Source organism: Sturnus vulgaris, chromosome Z, assembly GCF_052056855.1.
Source record: "Sturnus vulgaris isolate bStuVul1 chromosome Z, bStuVul1.hap1, whole genome shotgun sequence".
Lineage (NCBI taxonomy): Eukaryota > Metazoa > Chordata > Aves > Passeriformes > Sturnidae > Sturnus > Sturnus vulgaris.
The window spans coordinates 27,339,650-27,354,317 of record NC_142283.1 but is presented as its reverse complement, the minus strand read 5'-3'; the positions used below and the strand labels follow the sequence as shown (position 1 = coordinate 27,354,317).

At 42.4% G+C, this 14,668-nt stretch overlaps 1 protein-coding gene across 1 annotated transcript in view; it reads right to left on the bottom strand.

Annotated features, from left to right (window-relative positions):
* The window catches only part of PCSK5 (proprotein convertase subtilisin/kexin type 5), a 245,934-nt gene that overhangs the window by 27,017 nt on the left and 204,249 nt on the right, over positions 1-14,668 (bottom strand). Inside the window, exon 24 of the mRNA XM_088156601.1 lies at positions 8,114-8,182. Coding sequence (XP_088012727.1) covers positions 8,114-8,182 — 69 coding nt within the window. The remainder of the gene's footprint in view (positions 1-8,113; positions 8,183-14,668) is intronic.

Here is a 14,668-nt window from a genome sequence, read left to right as displayed (position 1 = left end):
CACACCATGTGCCCAATAGCGTTCTGCAAGCACTTCTTGAACTCTGTCAGGCTTGGTGCTGTGACCACTTCCCTGGGGAGCCTGTTCCAGTCCAGCCCGGCCACCCTCTGGGGTGAAGAACCTTTTCCTAATATCAAACCTAAACATTCCCCGACAAAATTTCAGGCCATTCCCTTGGACTGCCACTGGTTACTGGTCACCACAGAAAGGAGGTTGATGTCTGATCCTCCTCTTTTCTCATAAAGAAGCTGTAGAGTGCAGCCAGGTCTCCCCTTAGTCTCCTCTTCTCCAGCCTGAATAAAACAAGTGACTTCAGCTGCTTCTCATAAAGCCTCCCTTCCAGACCCTTCGCCATCCTTGTGCCCCTCCTTTAGATACACTCTAATAGCCTAATGTCTTTTTTATATTGTGGTGCCCAAACTGCACACAGTCCTCAAGGGGAGGCTGCACCAGTGCAGAACTTTCCCTTGTTGAACTTCACATGGTTGGTGATTGCCCAGTCGTCTAAGTTGTCGAGGTCTCTCTACAGAACCTCCCTTTGATGAATACAACTGTATCATCTACAGACTTGTTTAGGATCCTTTCCAGTCCTGCATTCAGGTCATTTATGGAGATGTTGAAGAGCACAGGGCCGAGGATGGAGTCCTGTGGAGCCCCACTGGTGATAAGTCACCAGCCTGATGTCAACCCATTCACTATCACCCATTGTGCCCGACCCGTGAGCCAGCTGCTCACCCATCCTATGATGTGTTTATCCAGCTGTGTGCTGGAAGTTTTGTCTGGAAGAATATTACTATGAGAGACTATGCTTTTCATTTCTGGGAGAATTGAAGAGAACACTACCTTCTCTCCTGAATTGAGGAATCATGGAATCAATTAGCTTGGAAAAGACCCCTGAGATCAGTGAGTCCAACTTTTGACCAAACACCCTGTCAACTACTCCATGGCATATATCCAGTCTTTCCACATACACTTCCAGGGACAGTGACTCTATCACCTGCCTGGGAGTTCCATTAGGTCTAACCGCCATTTCTGTGAAGAAACTCTTCCTAATATCCAATCTAAACCTCCCCATGTGCAGACAAAAAACACGTCTTCATCCTGTTGCTAGTTGGCTGACAGAAGGGGTCAACCTGCACCTGGCTACAACCCCCTTTCATGCAGTTTTAAAGAGTTCAGAAGTTCCCCCTGAGAATCCTTTTCTCCAGGTTAAACAATTCCAACTCAGCTTCATGTGGTTGTTGCGGCCAAAGCATAGGATCTGGCACTTAGTCCTTCCAGTGTCCTGAAATATCTTTTCATTAACCTTGAGCTTCTTGTTGAAATATCACTGGTACCCCTGTGAAAACATTACTAGGCAGTATTTTGAAGGCTCTATTAACCTCTTCATTTTTTTTTTTTTTTTTTTTTTTTGTGATATCCCTGATTTGGGTCCCAAGGAGGCAGCAAACTTCCCTGCTGATGGTCTGCTGATGGTTTAGATTATATTTGTCTTAATTATTTTACTCTTTAGCAATTCCAGCAGAACGATGGAGCAGTTAACATTTCTTGACTGCTTTAATTCATGAAGCTTCTGAACTGCAAATTGTTGAAGGAGTAGAAATGTATGCTTTGTTGGTATATGTAATTTTAGAAGTATGTTTGGTTGGTGGCTTCTGAGCTAGGTGAATTTCTGGTCTGATCCAGTAGTTTTCTTCTGTGCTCTTATTTCTCTGGAGAACTTTAAACTAAAATCTGGAATATTCTGTGCTTCTAGAACTCCAGGTTCGGTCTCATATCTTAAGCTTATCCAGTGATTTTTTCAAGCCTGGATTTTACACAGGAAGTATTTTTTTCTTTCTCAGAAAAAGAAAAAAAAAATTCGAGGAAAGAAAGTTTTATCAATACATGCACCTTGTATCTTCAATGTGCAAGGAAATTCTTTTTTACTTTCACTCTACGAAAGACAACATGCTCTAATTTAATGTTCTGTCCATACTGATATGTCAAGACTGAAAATTAGAAAGCAGTTCCGAAACTTGTTAGGCATATTTTTTTCTGCACAGATTGCATATTATCACTGCAGAAGCTTGTAGAAAATGTTATTATCTGAAAATCTAAAACCCCTTCTGCAAGACTAACCTCTTGCAGATTTACTCTGCGATAAAAAACTGTCTTTATCATAATTTTGTCTTAAAAGTCAAGAGCTATTCATCATCAGGGATGGTTTAAAGAAATGAAGTTTTCCTTTCTCTTTCTTAGGTTGCTATGGGAACCAGATCAGTTTTCACTCATTTATCATGTAATGATAAATCCATATCTATAAGCCTGCGTCTGTGCACAGTGCTGCTGTTTCAGCTGCCTCAGACTTCCTTAAATCTTCTCTAAATACTTTTCTTCTCACTGCCACAGCCTTGTAGACTCCATGTTCCTCCATTCCACTCTGTATAACGGATCTTGTTGATTTGAGTATTATTTATTCTCACTTTCAGCCTTTATAGCTTTATATTTTTCACATAGACCTTGTAACCTCAACCAAATTAAATAATTAGGTTCTGGAAGACCTTTGAGAGTGGCTCAGGCTTTACCTTGCTAAATTAAAGAGGCTAAATGCCACACTTGGGCCTACATGCCTCTTTAGCAGACCTTTAATCTCAGGGACATGGTTCTTTGGGTTTTCTCAGTATTAGTTTCTTTTGTAAGGTGTCTTTGAGAGAGAAAAATGTTACATAACTTTGCTGAACATTTTTCACTCTGCACCCTACTGAGGAGTACTTTACTCAGTGTTAGCCTTTGAAAACAGTCCCAGTGCAAAGGTTGCAAAGCCATGTCATGGTGCTCACTGTAGAAGCGTGGATGGACCAAAAAAAGTTGGTATATATTGTATTTTGCTGCATGGAGATGAGGTATTCTGTAGGGGCCCATAAGAACTATTCATGATGTAAGATGCTTTACTTTCACAAGTTGGGTGAGGTGAGTGGAAGAGAACCCAAGTATTTAAAACTGGGCCAGGAAAGTGTGGCTCCTTGGGAGCAGACTGGCAGGAAGATTGGCGCTGCAAATTGAGAGGATGCCTGACCTACACAATCACTTCTGAGAGGAAGACTGTCCTCCATTGATTCCTGTGAGTTTATCAGTGATCTGCGGGGGGTCCATGCTGCGAAGATTTACCTCCTCAGTGAACCAGGCGCTTCTATTTATTTAGCAGTATTAGTTAGTGGTGTGGCAATTTCTCCTTGTGAAATATATGTATGCAAGCCAGTAGATATGGCGTATCAGAGAAGATTGTCACTTATCACCTTCAATGCTAGCCAAATTTGATGTCTGTTCATTATAAAAGTGAAAAAGGGCGTATGTAAATTGTATGATTAGAAAGAGAGCTGAAGTTATTTGAGAAAGCACTTTAGTCCACATGTTGTATTTTAAACATAAGAAATAGGAGCAAAGATTTTTATGTTCTTGCATTTTATTGACTCTGAAGTTCTCTTTGAATAATTACTCTAAGTGGTTCAGAATCTACAGTTTTACCTTATTTTTTCCTCTTGTTTGGAGTGTTGGCTGATAGGCACAGGCTTTCTAAAAAGAGAAGATTACCTTTGAAGAAGATGTCTGAAATTCCTTATGGTTTCGAAAGTCTGGAGAAAATATGAATGCTATCCTGCAGATATCTAAATATGTGAGTAAATGAAATTACATTGAGAAGTGGAAAGTAATGCAATGGTATAAACAAAATCCTCTTTCTAATATTTTTTGCAGCAGAACTTTATCTTTCAAAAACTGTTTTTGTTGAGCAAACTGGATTTAATTTTGTAGACTTCATGATGTTTACTGGCACCCACCAAAAAAAAGACATTAAAATTTAATCAAAACCTGATGGTCAAAGGTAATGAAGACCTGCAGTTCCTGTCTTTCTGCATCAGAGGGAGCAATCATTCATTGCTGCTCTAAAAAGTAGACTCAGCATGTCCAAAACTGGGTTATAAGAGCTGAGGTACCAACGGTATGAGATGTCATAAAGATAACCTTGGCTGTGGGGACTTAAGATGTATGCAGCACACTTTCTCAGACATTTGTCCGTCCAGCATTGTGCTTGTGTTTGCTTGCACAGAAATAGGGATATATTTAAGTCTTTAAGAATTTAGAGTTATACGTCAGTACTGAGGTCACCCTTAAGCCTTGGCTTGTGCCTGTGTGAGATTCTGACTTTCAGGTCTTATGGGAAGCTGTGCACAAGGATCCAATTCGGCTCATTTGGCATTGAGCAGAGCCAAATGCATCCCAGAGCAAGTGGGCAGGACAAGGTGGGGAGGTGAACACTAATGTGCACAGCCATTGTTTGGGCACTGTGTACAAAGAGCTATGGATTTCCTGGGGATTAGTGCTTTCTAAGGCAGTGCTCCTATCAGCATATCCCAGGACTTGTCAGTGTCTGCAGGCCGAATGGTACCTGTTAATTACAGATTCTTTACATACTTAAAATATGAGTGGCCTCTGAATTAATGAAGTGAAAAAGAATGAAAATAATTACCTGACTTTAAAAGAAAGCGTAATTTGTGTTTTAACTATATAGACTTATTTGTCATTGATTAAGTCTCTCTCTGAATTCCTATCTTTGCTCTTAGACTTTCAGTGTTGATACAGTAAAGATATGTTGCCACACTGGTGCCTTGAAACAAAATCCACTCCAAACTTGGAGATAAAATCCTTGAGGATTCCAGAAGGTCTTACAAGCAAACACTATCTACTTTAGTATCCTCACATCTGGTGGAGAATAACCTTCAGTGTTACCTACTGTGTGGGTTTTACTTTCTTCTCTGAAATGCCTGATATGGGATGCAAAGTATGAAACCGTTATAAAAGTATGATACCTCTGTTTTAATCTGGATGTAGATCAAAAAGAGAGACTGCCCATGCTGGTTTGCTCTATTCTGCTGGCACATGTCATCATGCTAGAAGGAAGCAAATCTTATTAATTTTCCTGTCTGTGGAAAGCAGGACAACATTGCAGGTGCTGGTTTAATCTATTATTTGGTGAGGTGTGAAAATGATTTTTTGAGCAAAACTCTTTCAGGCTAGTAGGAAAACAAGCAGTTCAGTTATTTTAATATGATAATATATCCCTCCTAGAAATGACATTTCTGTCTACAAGAGAATAGAAAAAATATCATAATCTTTGTAATTTGTAGACAGTAAGAGAATCGTTTGTATTTTGCTACTTCTGATTAAGAATGCTTAGAATTTAAAAGAAATAAAACTTCTGTAAGTGATCCTGTGCTTAGTATAAAATGAAGAGCTTAATTATTTTTGCTTCTTTAGAGTTGATATTGAAGAATCTTAAAGCACTTCAGGAGAAACAGATGCTGAATAATTTTCTATGAGAGAATGGTCTCCAGTCAGCCAAGGACCCATAAATATGCACAAAGTATATTTGCAACTGTATATGTATGTGTGTATATATATATGAATAACTACTTTTCACTATTTGAACTACATAAATTTTTGTTCCAATTGCTATTATTACTACATTCCTTTTTTTTTTTCCAACTGCACTTTCACCTGAAATGTTCATAGCATTGAACTTTTCCTACACCTTCTCTACAGTTCTTAGAATAAATTATTCAATTGTGTTAAAGGGAGGATAGGACAAAGAGGCTGCAAGACCCTCCAGTATCAACTTAATTTTCAAAGGGAGTCTGTAGAAAGATTATGAAGATGTGAAAAGAAATGTAGCATATTCCTTATTTTCTCACCTTGAAATTCTAGTATTTTAAGTTACTTTTTTGGCAGTGTAATTTCTCTAGAGCTTGCAAAAGAATAAACTTCCTGTGAGAGACTGGCCTTAAAGTTTTTGGGTTTTAGGGTTTTTTTTTAATGAAAGTTTCTAAATACATCAGCTTTCTGATTAGATATGAGAAAGCCATTATTGTGCTTATCTATGAATAAAGTTGTTGATATGCCTGAAAACTCGCTGAACGTTAAGAGTAAAAATATAAGCAAATATCTACGATAAAATATAGACAGATATAGGTATGTACCATAGCTACCTGACATTTTCAGTCGAAGCTTACAGGTTCTCCTTTATTTCAAGAACACGTTCTATTTTGCAAAATCTACTTGGGACTGTGCTTTTAGGCTACTACTGTTCTTCTTTTCCAAGAAGAACTAACAGTAAACCCATCCCTGACTCTCAGTAATATATACATCCTGAGCACTAAAGATTTTCCTTAATATAGTGCCTGGAAATAACATCTGTCATCTTAATACATCTGATTCTACATAGCAGTGAAAACCAATTCAGATTGTTTTACCTGCATCCATTCCGTTGATCCTTGAAGCTTTTAAAAGCCCTCTTTTAAATCAGAACTTTGAGTTCAAGAAGTTGAAAGTATGTAGTTAATGTTACAGTTTATTAACATTAAGGAGATCAGTGATCCTCCCAGGAAAAAGGCAAATGAATACTGCCCCTTTTCCTGTATGCCAGCTAACCATGAACAGTCTCCTTATACACACTTATTAAGTTAATAACAAAGAAAATCTTCTTCTGAGTGATGAGGAATTACTATTTTTAAAAATACTTTGCTATAAATACATATTACATTTCTCCCTAATTCAAAATACCAATTGCCACTACACAGTTTCGGAAGAAAAAGAAATAATTTGAAGTCACAATCATTATAAAAAATACAGAAAATACTAGCAAGGGGAAATAACATCTGATAGCACCAATAAAGGTAGGTATTGAAACATACACTCTCCCTTAACTTCTCCTCCCCTCAACCAAGCAGGCAGCTGCCATAAATTTGGATAACACACTGTACAAAAGGAGACCACAGTGCAGTTGCACTCGTGTTAAAGCCATCTCTTCATTCCACAATACTGATGGGGCAGTTGTAGTCAGAGAGGAAAGCCTTAGGCTTGACTGAATTCACACAGAATGGCTGGTCACCAGCAGCACAGGACATTTTTTATGGTATCACATGTTACATGGGACAACTGCCAGAAAGAAGGAATTATGCGATGAAAATCCTTATGGTAAGTTAGGTAAACCAGTTAGTGTAGCCAGAAAAAGAGCTGGACAGAGAATTGTGGTTTAGAGTTTGTTGCAGACAACGGCATGCCAATACTGTGCTGTTCTAAATTTTGCAGAACTAGCAATTCAAATCCAGAAAGTGTTCCAACCATGGATGGCAGCCCTGAATATGAAAGATACATTTTTTCTTGAAAGAGCATATTTTTACAGCCAAGGTTTTCACTTCTGGGACATGACAAAGCAGAATCCGTGCTTGCCTGGAGGCAAGTGCCACACCCCTTTTTCAGACTCCCAGGGGCTATCAGCCTTCGCCTATGGTTGCACACACCACTCTTGCTGACTCCTTACAAACAATCTCACTTTCCCTAGATATTCGGATAGGAGGAGAACCCCCTGAAACTTCAGGGAAGCTGCAACAGCCACATGGCAAGTGCTTTGTGACGTGGAAGTTGAGATTCCACCTGAATCTCAAACACCTCTTTTTATTTAACACTGCTGGTTGCATTTTCATCTCAGCATATTTCCATTCTTTTCTGTTTCACAGGAATGCCAGATGAACTGCGCATGGATGGATGGATTAGCCTGCACCAACCATGAAATGTATACATGGAATTTTTTAGGGCCGTGGCAGTGTTATTAGCAATAACTTGCTAATAACAGTAGCATGGTTATGTAGCAATAACTGGCTCTTGAATGAAATTTTAAGATTGTCCTTCTGTCTATATCTTTGAAGAAAAAGCACAAGGTGGTGGTCTGTTCTGAGGCATAGAAAATTTGAATGCCTACAGTAAAATTCTTTGTCTGATAATAGCTTAATAGCTTTAGGAAGTCAGTAAATCTTTCAGCCTGGGTGTGGCATTCAAACTGCTGCAAATTTTAGTAGCTAAATTAGTAGCTAAATTATTCTTATTTATGCTGAATATAGATTTTAGAAATTTATTTCAAAAATAAATATAGCATGGAATACAATTTACTTGGTGAGAAACCACCTGCACCAATGACTAATTGCTCAACAGCATGCATTTAACCTAATGACAAGAGTGAGGGGAAGTAAATTTTCCCTACCTTAAGAATAACAGTAAGGTTGATTAAGGGAATATTTACCTGGTTTGCAGTTCTGGCATCCATCTGAACATGGTATGCAGTCTTCAGAGTCAGGATCTTCCACTTTACCTGTGTTTTGCAAATCATCAATTTTGGGTTAATTCTATATAAGCAACATTTGCAAGGACTCAGGAAAGGTTCCTATAAATAAACTTGATTCAAATCAGTTGTGTTGGTTTGAAAGCAAAACCATTGAAAGACTCTAAGTCACTAATATAATTTAATAGGAAAAAAGAGAAAAAATAAAATACATGCAATAATACAAAAGAAAAACACTGACAGAGTCAGAATACAACCTGACACCCTGTCAGTCAGGGTGTTGGTAGCAGTCCCATTAAATGGTGGCTGCAGTCCTCCTGGATGACAGATGTGGTTCAGTTGAAGCAGTGCTCCTGTAGAAGGTGCAGTTTTCCTCTGAAAGTCCAGCGATGATGTGGAAAAGGTCCAACTTCCCTCTGGGATCCAGTAGAAAGGTCTGCCTTCACGTTCCAAACCCCAGTTTTTTATCTAGGCAGGAAAGGCTTGGCTCCTGCCCCTGGCTGGAGCATCTCCCAATGGGATGATGTAATCTTATCAGTCACACAATAGGACTGAATGGCCCATTAACAGAAGATATCTTCTGGAGGAAGGATGGGTTGTGAAAAGATGATGATGATAATCCCCCTGATTTTATCAGATGGCACACCAGCAGAGGATCTCTCCCACAGAGATAAGGATCATCACCCCTCCCACATTTCAACAGATGGTGATAGGATACACATTTTTGCATTGTACCCCAGGACTTAATCCACCCCTTATTCTATTACTATTTACATCATACCCAAAACAATACCCTCTTACAGATATATATATAATACAAAATGAAACCTGACATACAGTTTTCACTTAAAATTAGGTCTTCTTGCGGTATACAATGGGTTTCTCCATCTTTTTGCATTACCCGCCAAGTGTAACCAGGTCCTTGAGCAAAAACAATCCCACAGATCGGTTTGCCTTTTCCTGTGGTGGGATTAATCCAAACAGTCTTTCCTAAAATACCTTTCATGTGTACCACTGGGACTTTGTTTCCATCAACTGTGTGCAGTGGTTCGGAGTGGGCAGGACTGGCTTGATTGATGGACCCTTGGGTGTTTACCATCCAGGTGGCTTTGGCCAAGTTTATTTCCTAACTTCTGAAGGTTCCTCCACCAAGTGCTTTCAGGATAGTCTTAAGGAGTCCATTACACCATTCAACTTGGTCAGTACGTAGCACTTGCCCTGGCAGGTTTGGGGAAGGGTGATATAGTCAATTTGCCAGGCTTCCCCATACCTGTACTTCGACCATCATCCACTGTACCACAGAGGCTTCACCCGCTTGGCCTGTTTGATTGAAGCACAGGTCTTGCAATTGTGGATGACCTGTGAGATGCTGTCCATGGTAAGGTGTTGCGGTGTGCTGTTTTGTCCTAGTGTTCTCATTTAAGTTAAATGGTTTGTTCTTGTGTTTGCACCCCTAGGTTGCTGTAATATGGTTCAGTCCCTTCCCGCCTCCCCCATTATCCCTCAACCCTATACCACACCTACCTTCCAGAATGTTCCATTTGTTTCCCAAGTCTCCTCCTAAAGCCCTGTCAGTCTGCACTAGCTCCTCCCATTGTTTGAGAATGTTCCATGTCTGTTACTCCCTCCTTGTTAAGTGATTTGATGTTGTACCCCGGTTACCACCCATGTATCTCCTCATTGGTTTACCATTCACTTTTCCCCGCCTTAGATACCTCCCCTTGTCGATCGCAATTGGCCAGAGGTTTGTACCCTCCCCTTGTACCGCCCCTGTATTTAAGTTCATGCACAGCCTGTTTCACCGCCTTTTGCGGTTCCCTCACCCAGACCCCAGACCTCTGTTTTGTCCCTTCAATAAACCTCCCTTCCTGGAACCATGAAAGGTCTCCCCTGCAACTCTTTATCTTTCCCGGACGGATTGCCCAGCTATAGCGAAAGCTATACCTCTTCTGTGGCTCCCAGAGCAGTGCTGGGGAGAGTCTATTACTTGACGCGGGCTTCTTGGAGTTAGCAGGGAGCCCAGGCGGAGTGGGTGTTTTGGGGAAGGCACATCAGTAAGGTCCATCTCTCAGTCACAGGCCTATGCATATGTTGCATCTCTCCCCTGATGACCAGAGGCATCATGGGCCCAATGAGTTAGGAATAATCCTCTCTTGTGCTGCCAGTCTAGATCCACCTGCGATACTTTCACCTTGGTAGCGTGGTCCACCTGCTCATTGTTGTGATGTTCTTCATTAGCCTGATGCTTGGGTTTGTGTGCATCCACCTGTCGAACCTTCACAGTCAGTCCCTCTACTTGGGAGGCAATGTCCTGCCAAATCTCAGCAGCCTAGATGGGTTTTCCTCTGCGCTGCCAGTTGGCCTTTTTCCAGCTATCCAGCCATTCCTACAGAGCATTAGCTACCATCCATGAGTCAGTGTAGAGACAGTCTTGGCCACTTTTTTTGTTCAGCAATATCCAAAGCCAACTGGACTGCTTTTAGCTCAGCAACCTGACTCAATCCACCTTGTCCCTTGGCAGCTTGTGCAACTTGTCATGTGGGGCTCCATACTGCAGCTTTCCATTTCCGGTTAGTGCCTACAATTTGGCAGGAACCATCAGTGAAGAGGGCATATCGTCTTTCAGTCTCCGGTAGCTCATTATATGGTGGGACTTCCTTGGCACATGCCACTTGCTCCTTTTTTTTCTTCAGAAGGCAATCCAAAAGTCTCACTTTCAGGTCAGTTTGCAATTATTTTCAGAATCCCAGGGTGATTTGGATTTCCAATATGGGCACGCTGAGTGATGAGGGCAATCCACTTGCTCCATGTGGTGTCAGTGGTGTGATGTGTGGAAGGCACCTTTCCCTTGAACATCCAGCCCAGCACTGGTAGTCGGGGTGCCAGGAGGAGTTGTGTTTCTGTGCCAATCAACTCTGAGGCAGCTTGAACCCCTTCATAGGCAGCCAAGATCTCCTTCTCTGTGGGAGTGTAGTTGGCTTCAGATCCTTTGTAGCTTCTGCTCCAGAATCCCAGTGGTCGACCCCGAGTCTCACCAGGCACCTTCTGCCAAAGGCTCCAGGACAGACCATGGTTCCCGGCTGCAGAGTAGAGCACGTTCTTCACATCTGGTCCCGTCCTGACTGGGCCAAGGGCTACTGCATGAGCAATCTCCTGCTTGATCTGGGCAAAGGCTTGCTGCTGCTCAGGGGCCCAATGGAAATCGTTCTTCTTGTGGGTAACCAGGTAGAGAGAGCTCACAATCTGGCTGTATTCAGAAATGTGCATTCTCCAAAAGCCTATGGCACCTAGGAATCTTGTGTTTTCTTCTTGTTGGTAGGTGGAGACATAGCGGTGATCTTATTAATTACCTCTGTTGGGATTTGACTACGTCCATCTTGCCACTTGACTCCTAGAAACTGAATTTCCTGAGCCGGTCCTTTAACTTTACTTCGCTTAATGGCAAAATCAGCTTTCAGCAGAATTTCAATAATCTTCTCTCCTTTCTTGAAGATTTCCCCTGCTGTGCTCCCCCATACAATGATGTCATCGATATACTGCAGATGTTCAGGAGCTTCACCCTTTTCCAGTGCAGCCTGGATCAGCCCATGACAGATGGTGGGACTGTGCTTCCACCCCTGGGACAGTCGGTTCCAGGTGTACTGCACACCCCTCCAGGTGAAAGCAAACTGAGGCCTGCATTCTGCTGCCAGAGGAATGGAGAAAAATGCATTGGCAATATTGATAGTGGCGTACCACTTTGCTGCCTTGGACTCCAGCTCGTACTGGAGTTCCAGCATGTCTGGCACAGCAGCGCTCAGCGGTGGAGTCACTTCATTCTATGCACGATAGTCTACGGTCAATTTTCATTCTCTGTCAGACTTGTGCACAGGCCAGATGGGGCTGTTGAAGGGTGAGTGGGTTTTGCTGACCACCCCTTGGCTCTCCAGTTTATGAATCATTTCATGGATGGGAATTACCAAGTCTTTGTCGGCATGGTATTGCCGGCGGTGTACTGTTGTGGCGATTGGTACTTGTTGCTTTTCAACTTTCAGTAGTCCCACAGCAGAGGGCTCATCTGTGAGACCAGGCCAGGTGTTCAGCTTTCTAATGTCGTCTGTCTCTACAGCAGCTATCCCGAAAGCCCAACGATATCCTTTTGGATTTTTTAAATATCCATTTCTAAGATAGTTTATGCCGAGGATGCATGGGGCCTCTGGGCCAGTCACGATGGGGTGTTTCTGCCACCCTTTCCCAGTTAAACTCACTTTGGCCTCCACTACAGTCTCCTTCTGTTACTCCAGAAATAGAGATGGATTCTTCTCCTACATACCTTGATGGCATCAGAGTACACTGGGCGCCGGTGTCAACCAAAGCCTTATGTTTTTGTGGGTCAGATGTGCCAGGCCATTGGATCCACACAGTCCAATAGATCCGATTATCCCTCTCCTCCACCTGGCTAGAGGCAGGGCTCCTCTATTCCTGGTCTTGGTACACATTGCTCTCTTCCTGTAAATAGGTTCTTGTGGTCTCTTTAAGAGGATCAGTCATATCATAATTCTGATACTGTCTGGAGTTTTGTGCACAAGAGACTGGAGAAATGTTAACTTTAGATGAGCTTCTTGTGTTAGGTGCCCCTCTTTTCAGCTTATGTACCCAGGCTGCTAAGGAGGAGGTGGGTTTTTTATCCCACTTCCTCATGTCTTCTCCATGCTCCTGAAGGAAAAACTAGAGGTTACCTCGTGGAGCGTGTCCTCTCTACCTGTCTGGGGAACACTGGCTCTTAATGGCAGAGACTCTTTCTGGTTCTGGCGAGATCTGGTAGTTTTCTTCTTTAAGTTCCTTTTTTAGTTTCTGATGGCCCTCTTCAGTCAAGCTCCGGACTTGCTCAATCAGTCTTGTTTTTCCACGGACGAGACATGGGTACAAAATGGGGCTGTGACAGTGTCCTCATAAATTCTTAGTTTATTGGCCAAGACGCCTACCATGTCCTCACCTTCCCTCCACTGCAGCGTTGCCAGGTAAGGGGAATACATCTCTGGTCCAAGCCGTGCAAATCTCAACCACATCGGTGACATGCACTGGACACATTCTGGGCTCTTAGGAAATCTCTCATCTTCTGAGAAAATTACCTCCAGCACGGCCAGTTCCCTCAGGCATCGGATACCTTGTTCTACTGTGCACCATTTTCCTTGGTGCACCTGGACTTCTTCTTTACAAAGGTATCTGTCATTCACACTTGTTAGCAATTGCTGCCAGAGGCTGAGACTTTCTTGGGTTCTCCTGATCCCCTGGTCAATGACCACATCCCAGGACAGAGATCCCAATTGCCTGGCCTCACATCCATCCAGAATGGTGTCATTGGCTGCAGCGTCCCAGATGCGGAGCAGCCAGGTCAAGATGGACTCATTTGTCTGGCAGGTGAATTCCCTCCGCAGGTCACGCAGCTCACCCAGGGATAGAGAGCGAGTGATGATTTCTGGCTCTGTCACTTCTGCTGGGTGTGAAGGTCCTGCCACGTCCTCGTCAGTCACTATGTGAACTGATTTGCTGTTCGATTTCTTCTTCTGAACGGGGGCAACCGCTACTGGTCTAGGCTGTTCTGGCTCAGTGATGGTTTGTGTGGAGATGCTGATGGCACTTCTGGCTTTTTTCTTCTCTGTGGCAGTCTGCGTAGACACGGACACTGTTGCTTTGCTTTTGGCTCTTTTCTCCTCTGTGGCAGTCTGCGTAGACATGGACACTGTTGCTTTGTGTTTGGTTCTTTTCTTCTTTGTGACGTTCTGTGCAGACATGGATGAAATTGATTTGTTTCTTTTTTCCTCTTCTTCAAGAATATGCTGCACTACACCACATAGTGTTTCTAAGCATGCTGTAGGCTGTGAAGGCTGTGCAGAGAAAGAAAACAAAGCAGAACTAACAACAATATTATGCTGTCCTTGGCATCCAGCAGGAACTCAACATTTAAAAAAACTGCTGTGTCAGGCCAGAAAGATTAGAAAAAATCATTCTTTACCCCTCCCCCCAGGGGCTGGTGCGACTGTTGAGGCCCCAGATGCAGCAGCCTAGACTAGGACAAGCAAACAAAGTCGAGTATATATTCCGGATTATGTTCATTGCCTCAGAGGTTATCATGCAGTAGACATAATAGGCCAATAAAGCAATTTTTATACCATATCTTGGTCTACACAGGAGCATTACAACCAGCAGATAGTTCCCCATGTGCGGAAAAATATAGAGAGCAAGATACAAAACTCATGTAAGCATGTTGAGAATCATGGTGAATACAAAATTGTGATGCTGACTTTTCTCAGTACCCTTCGTGCCCCACGTCGGACGCCAATAAATGTGTTGGTTTGAAAGCAAAACCAGTCACTAATACAATTTAATAGGAAAAAAGAGAAAAAATAAAATACATGCAATAATACAAAAGAAAAACACTGACAGAGTCAGAATACAACCTGACACCCTGTCAGTCAGGGTGCTGGTAGCAGTCCCATTAAATGGTGGCTGCAGTCCTCCTGGATGACAGATGTG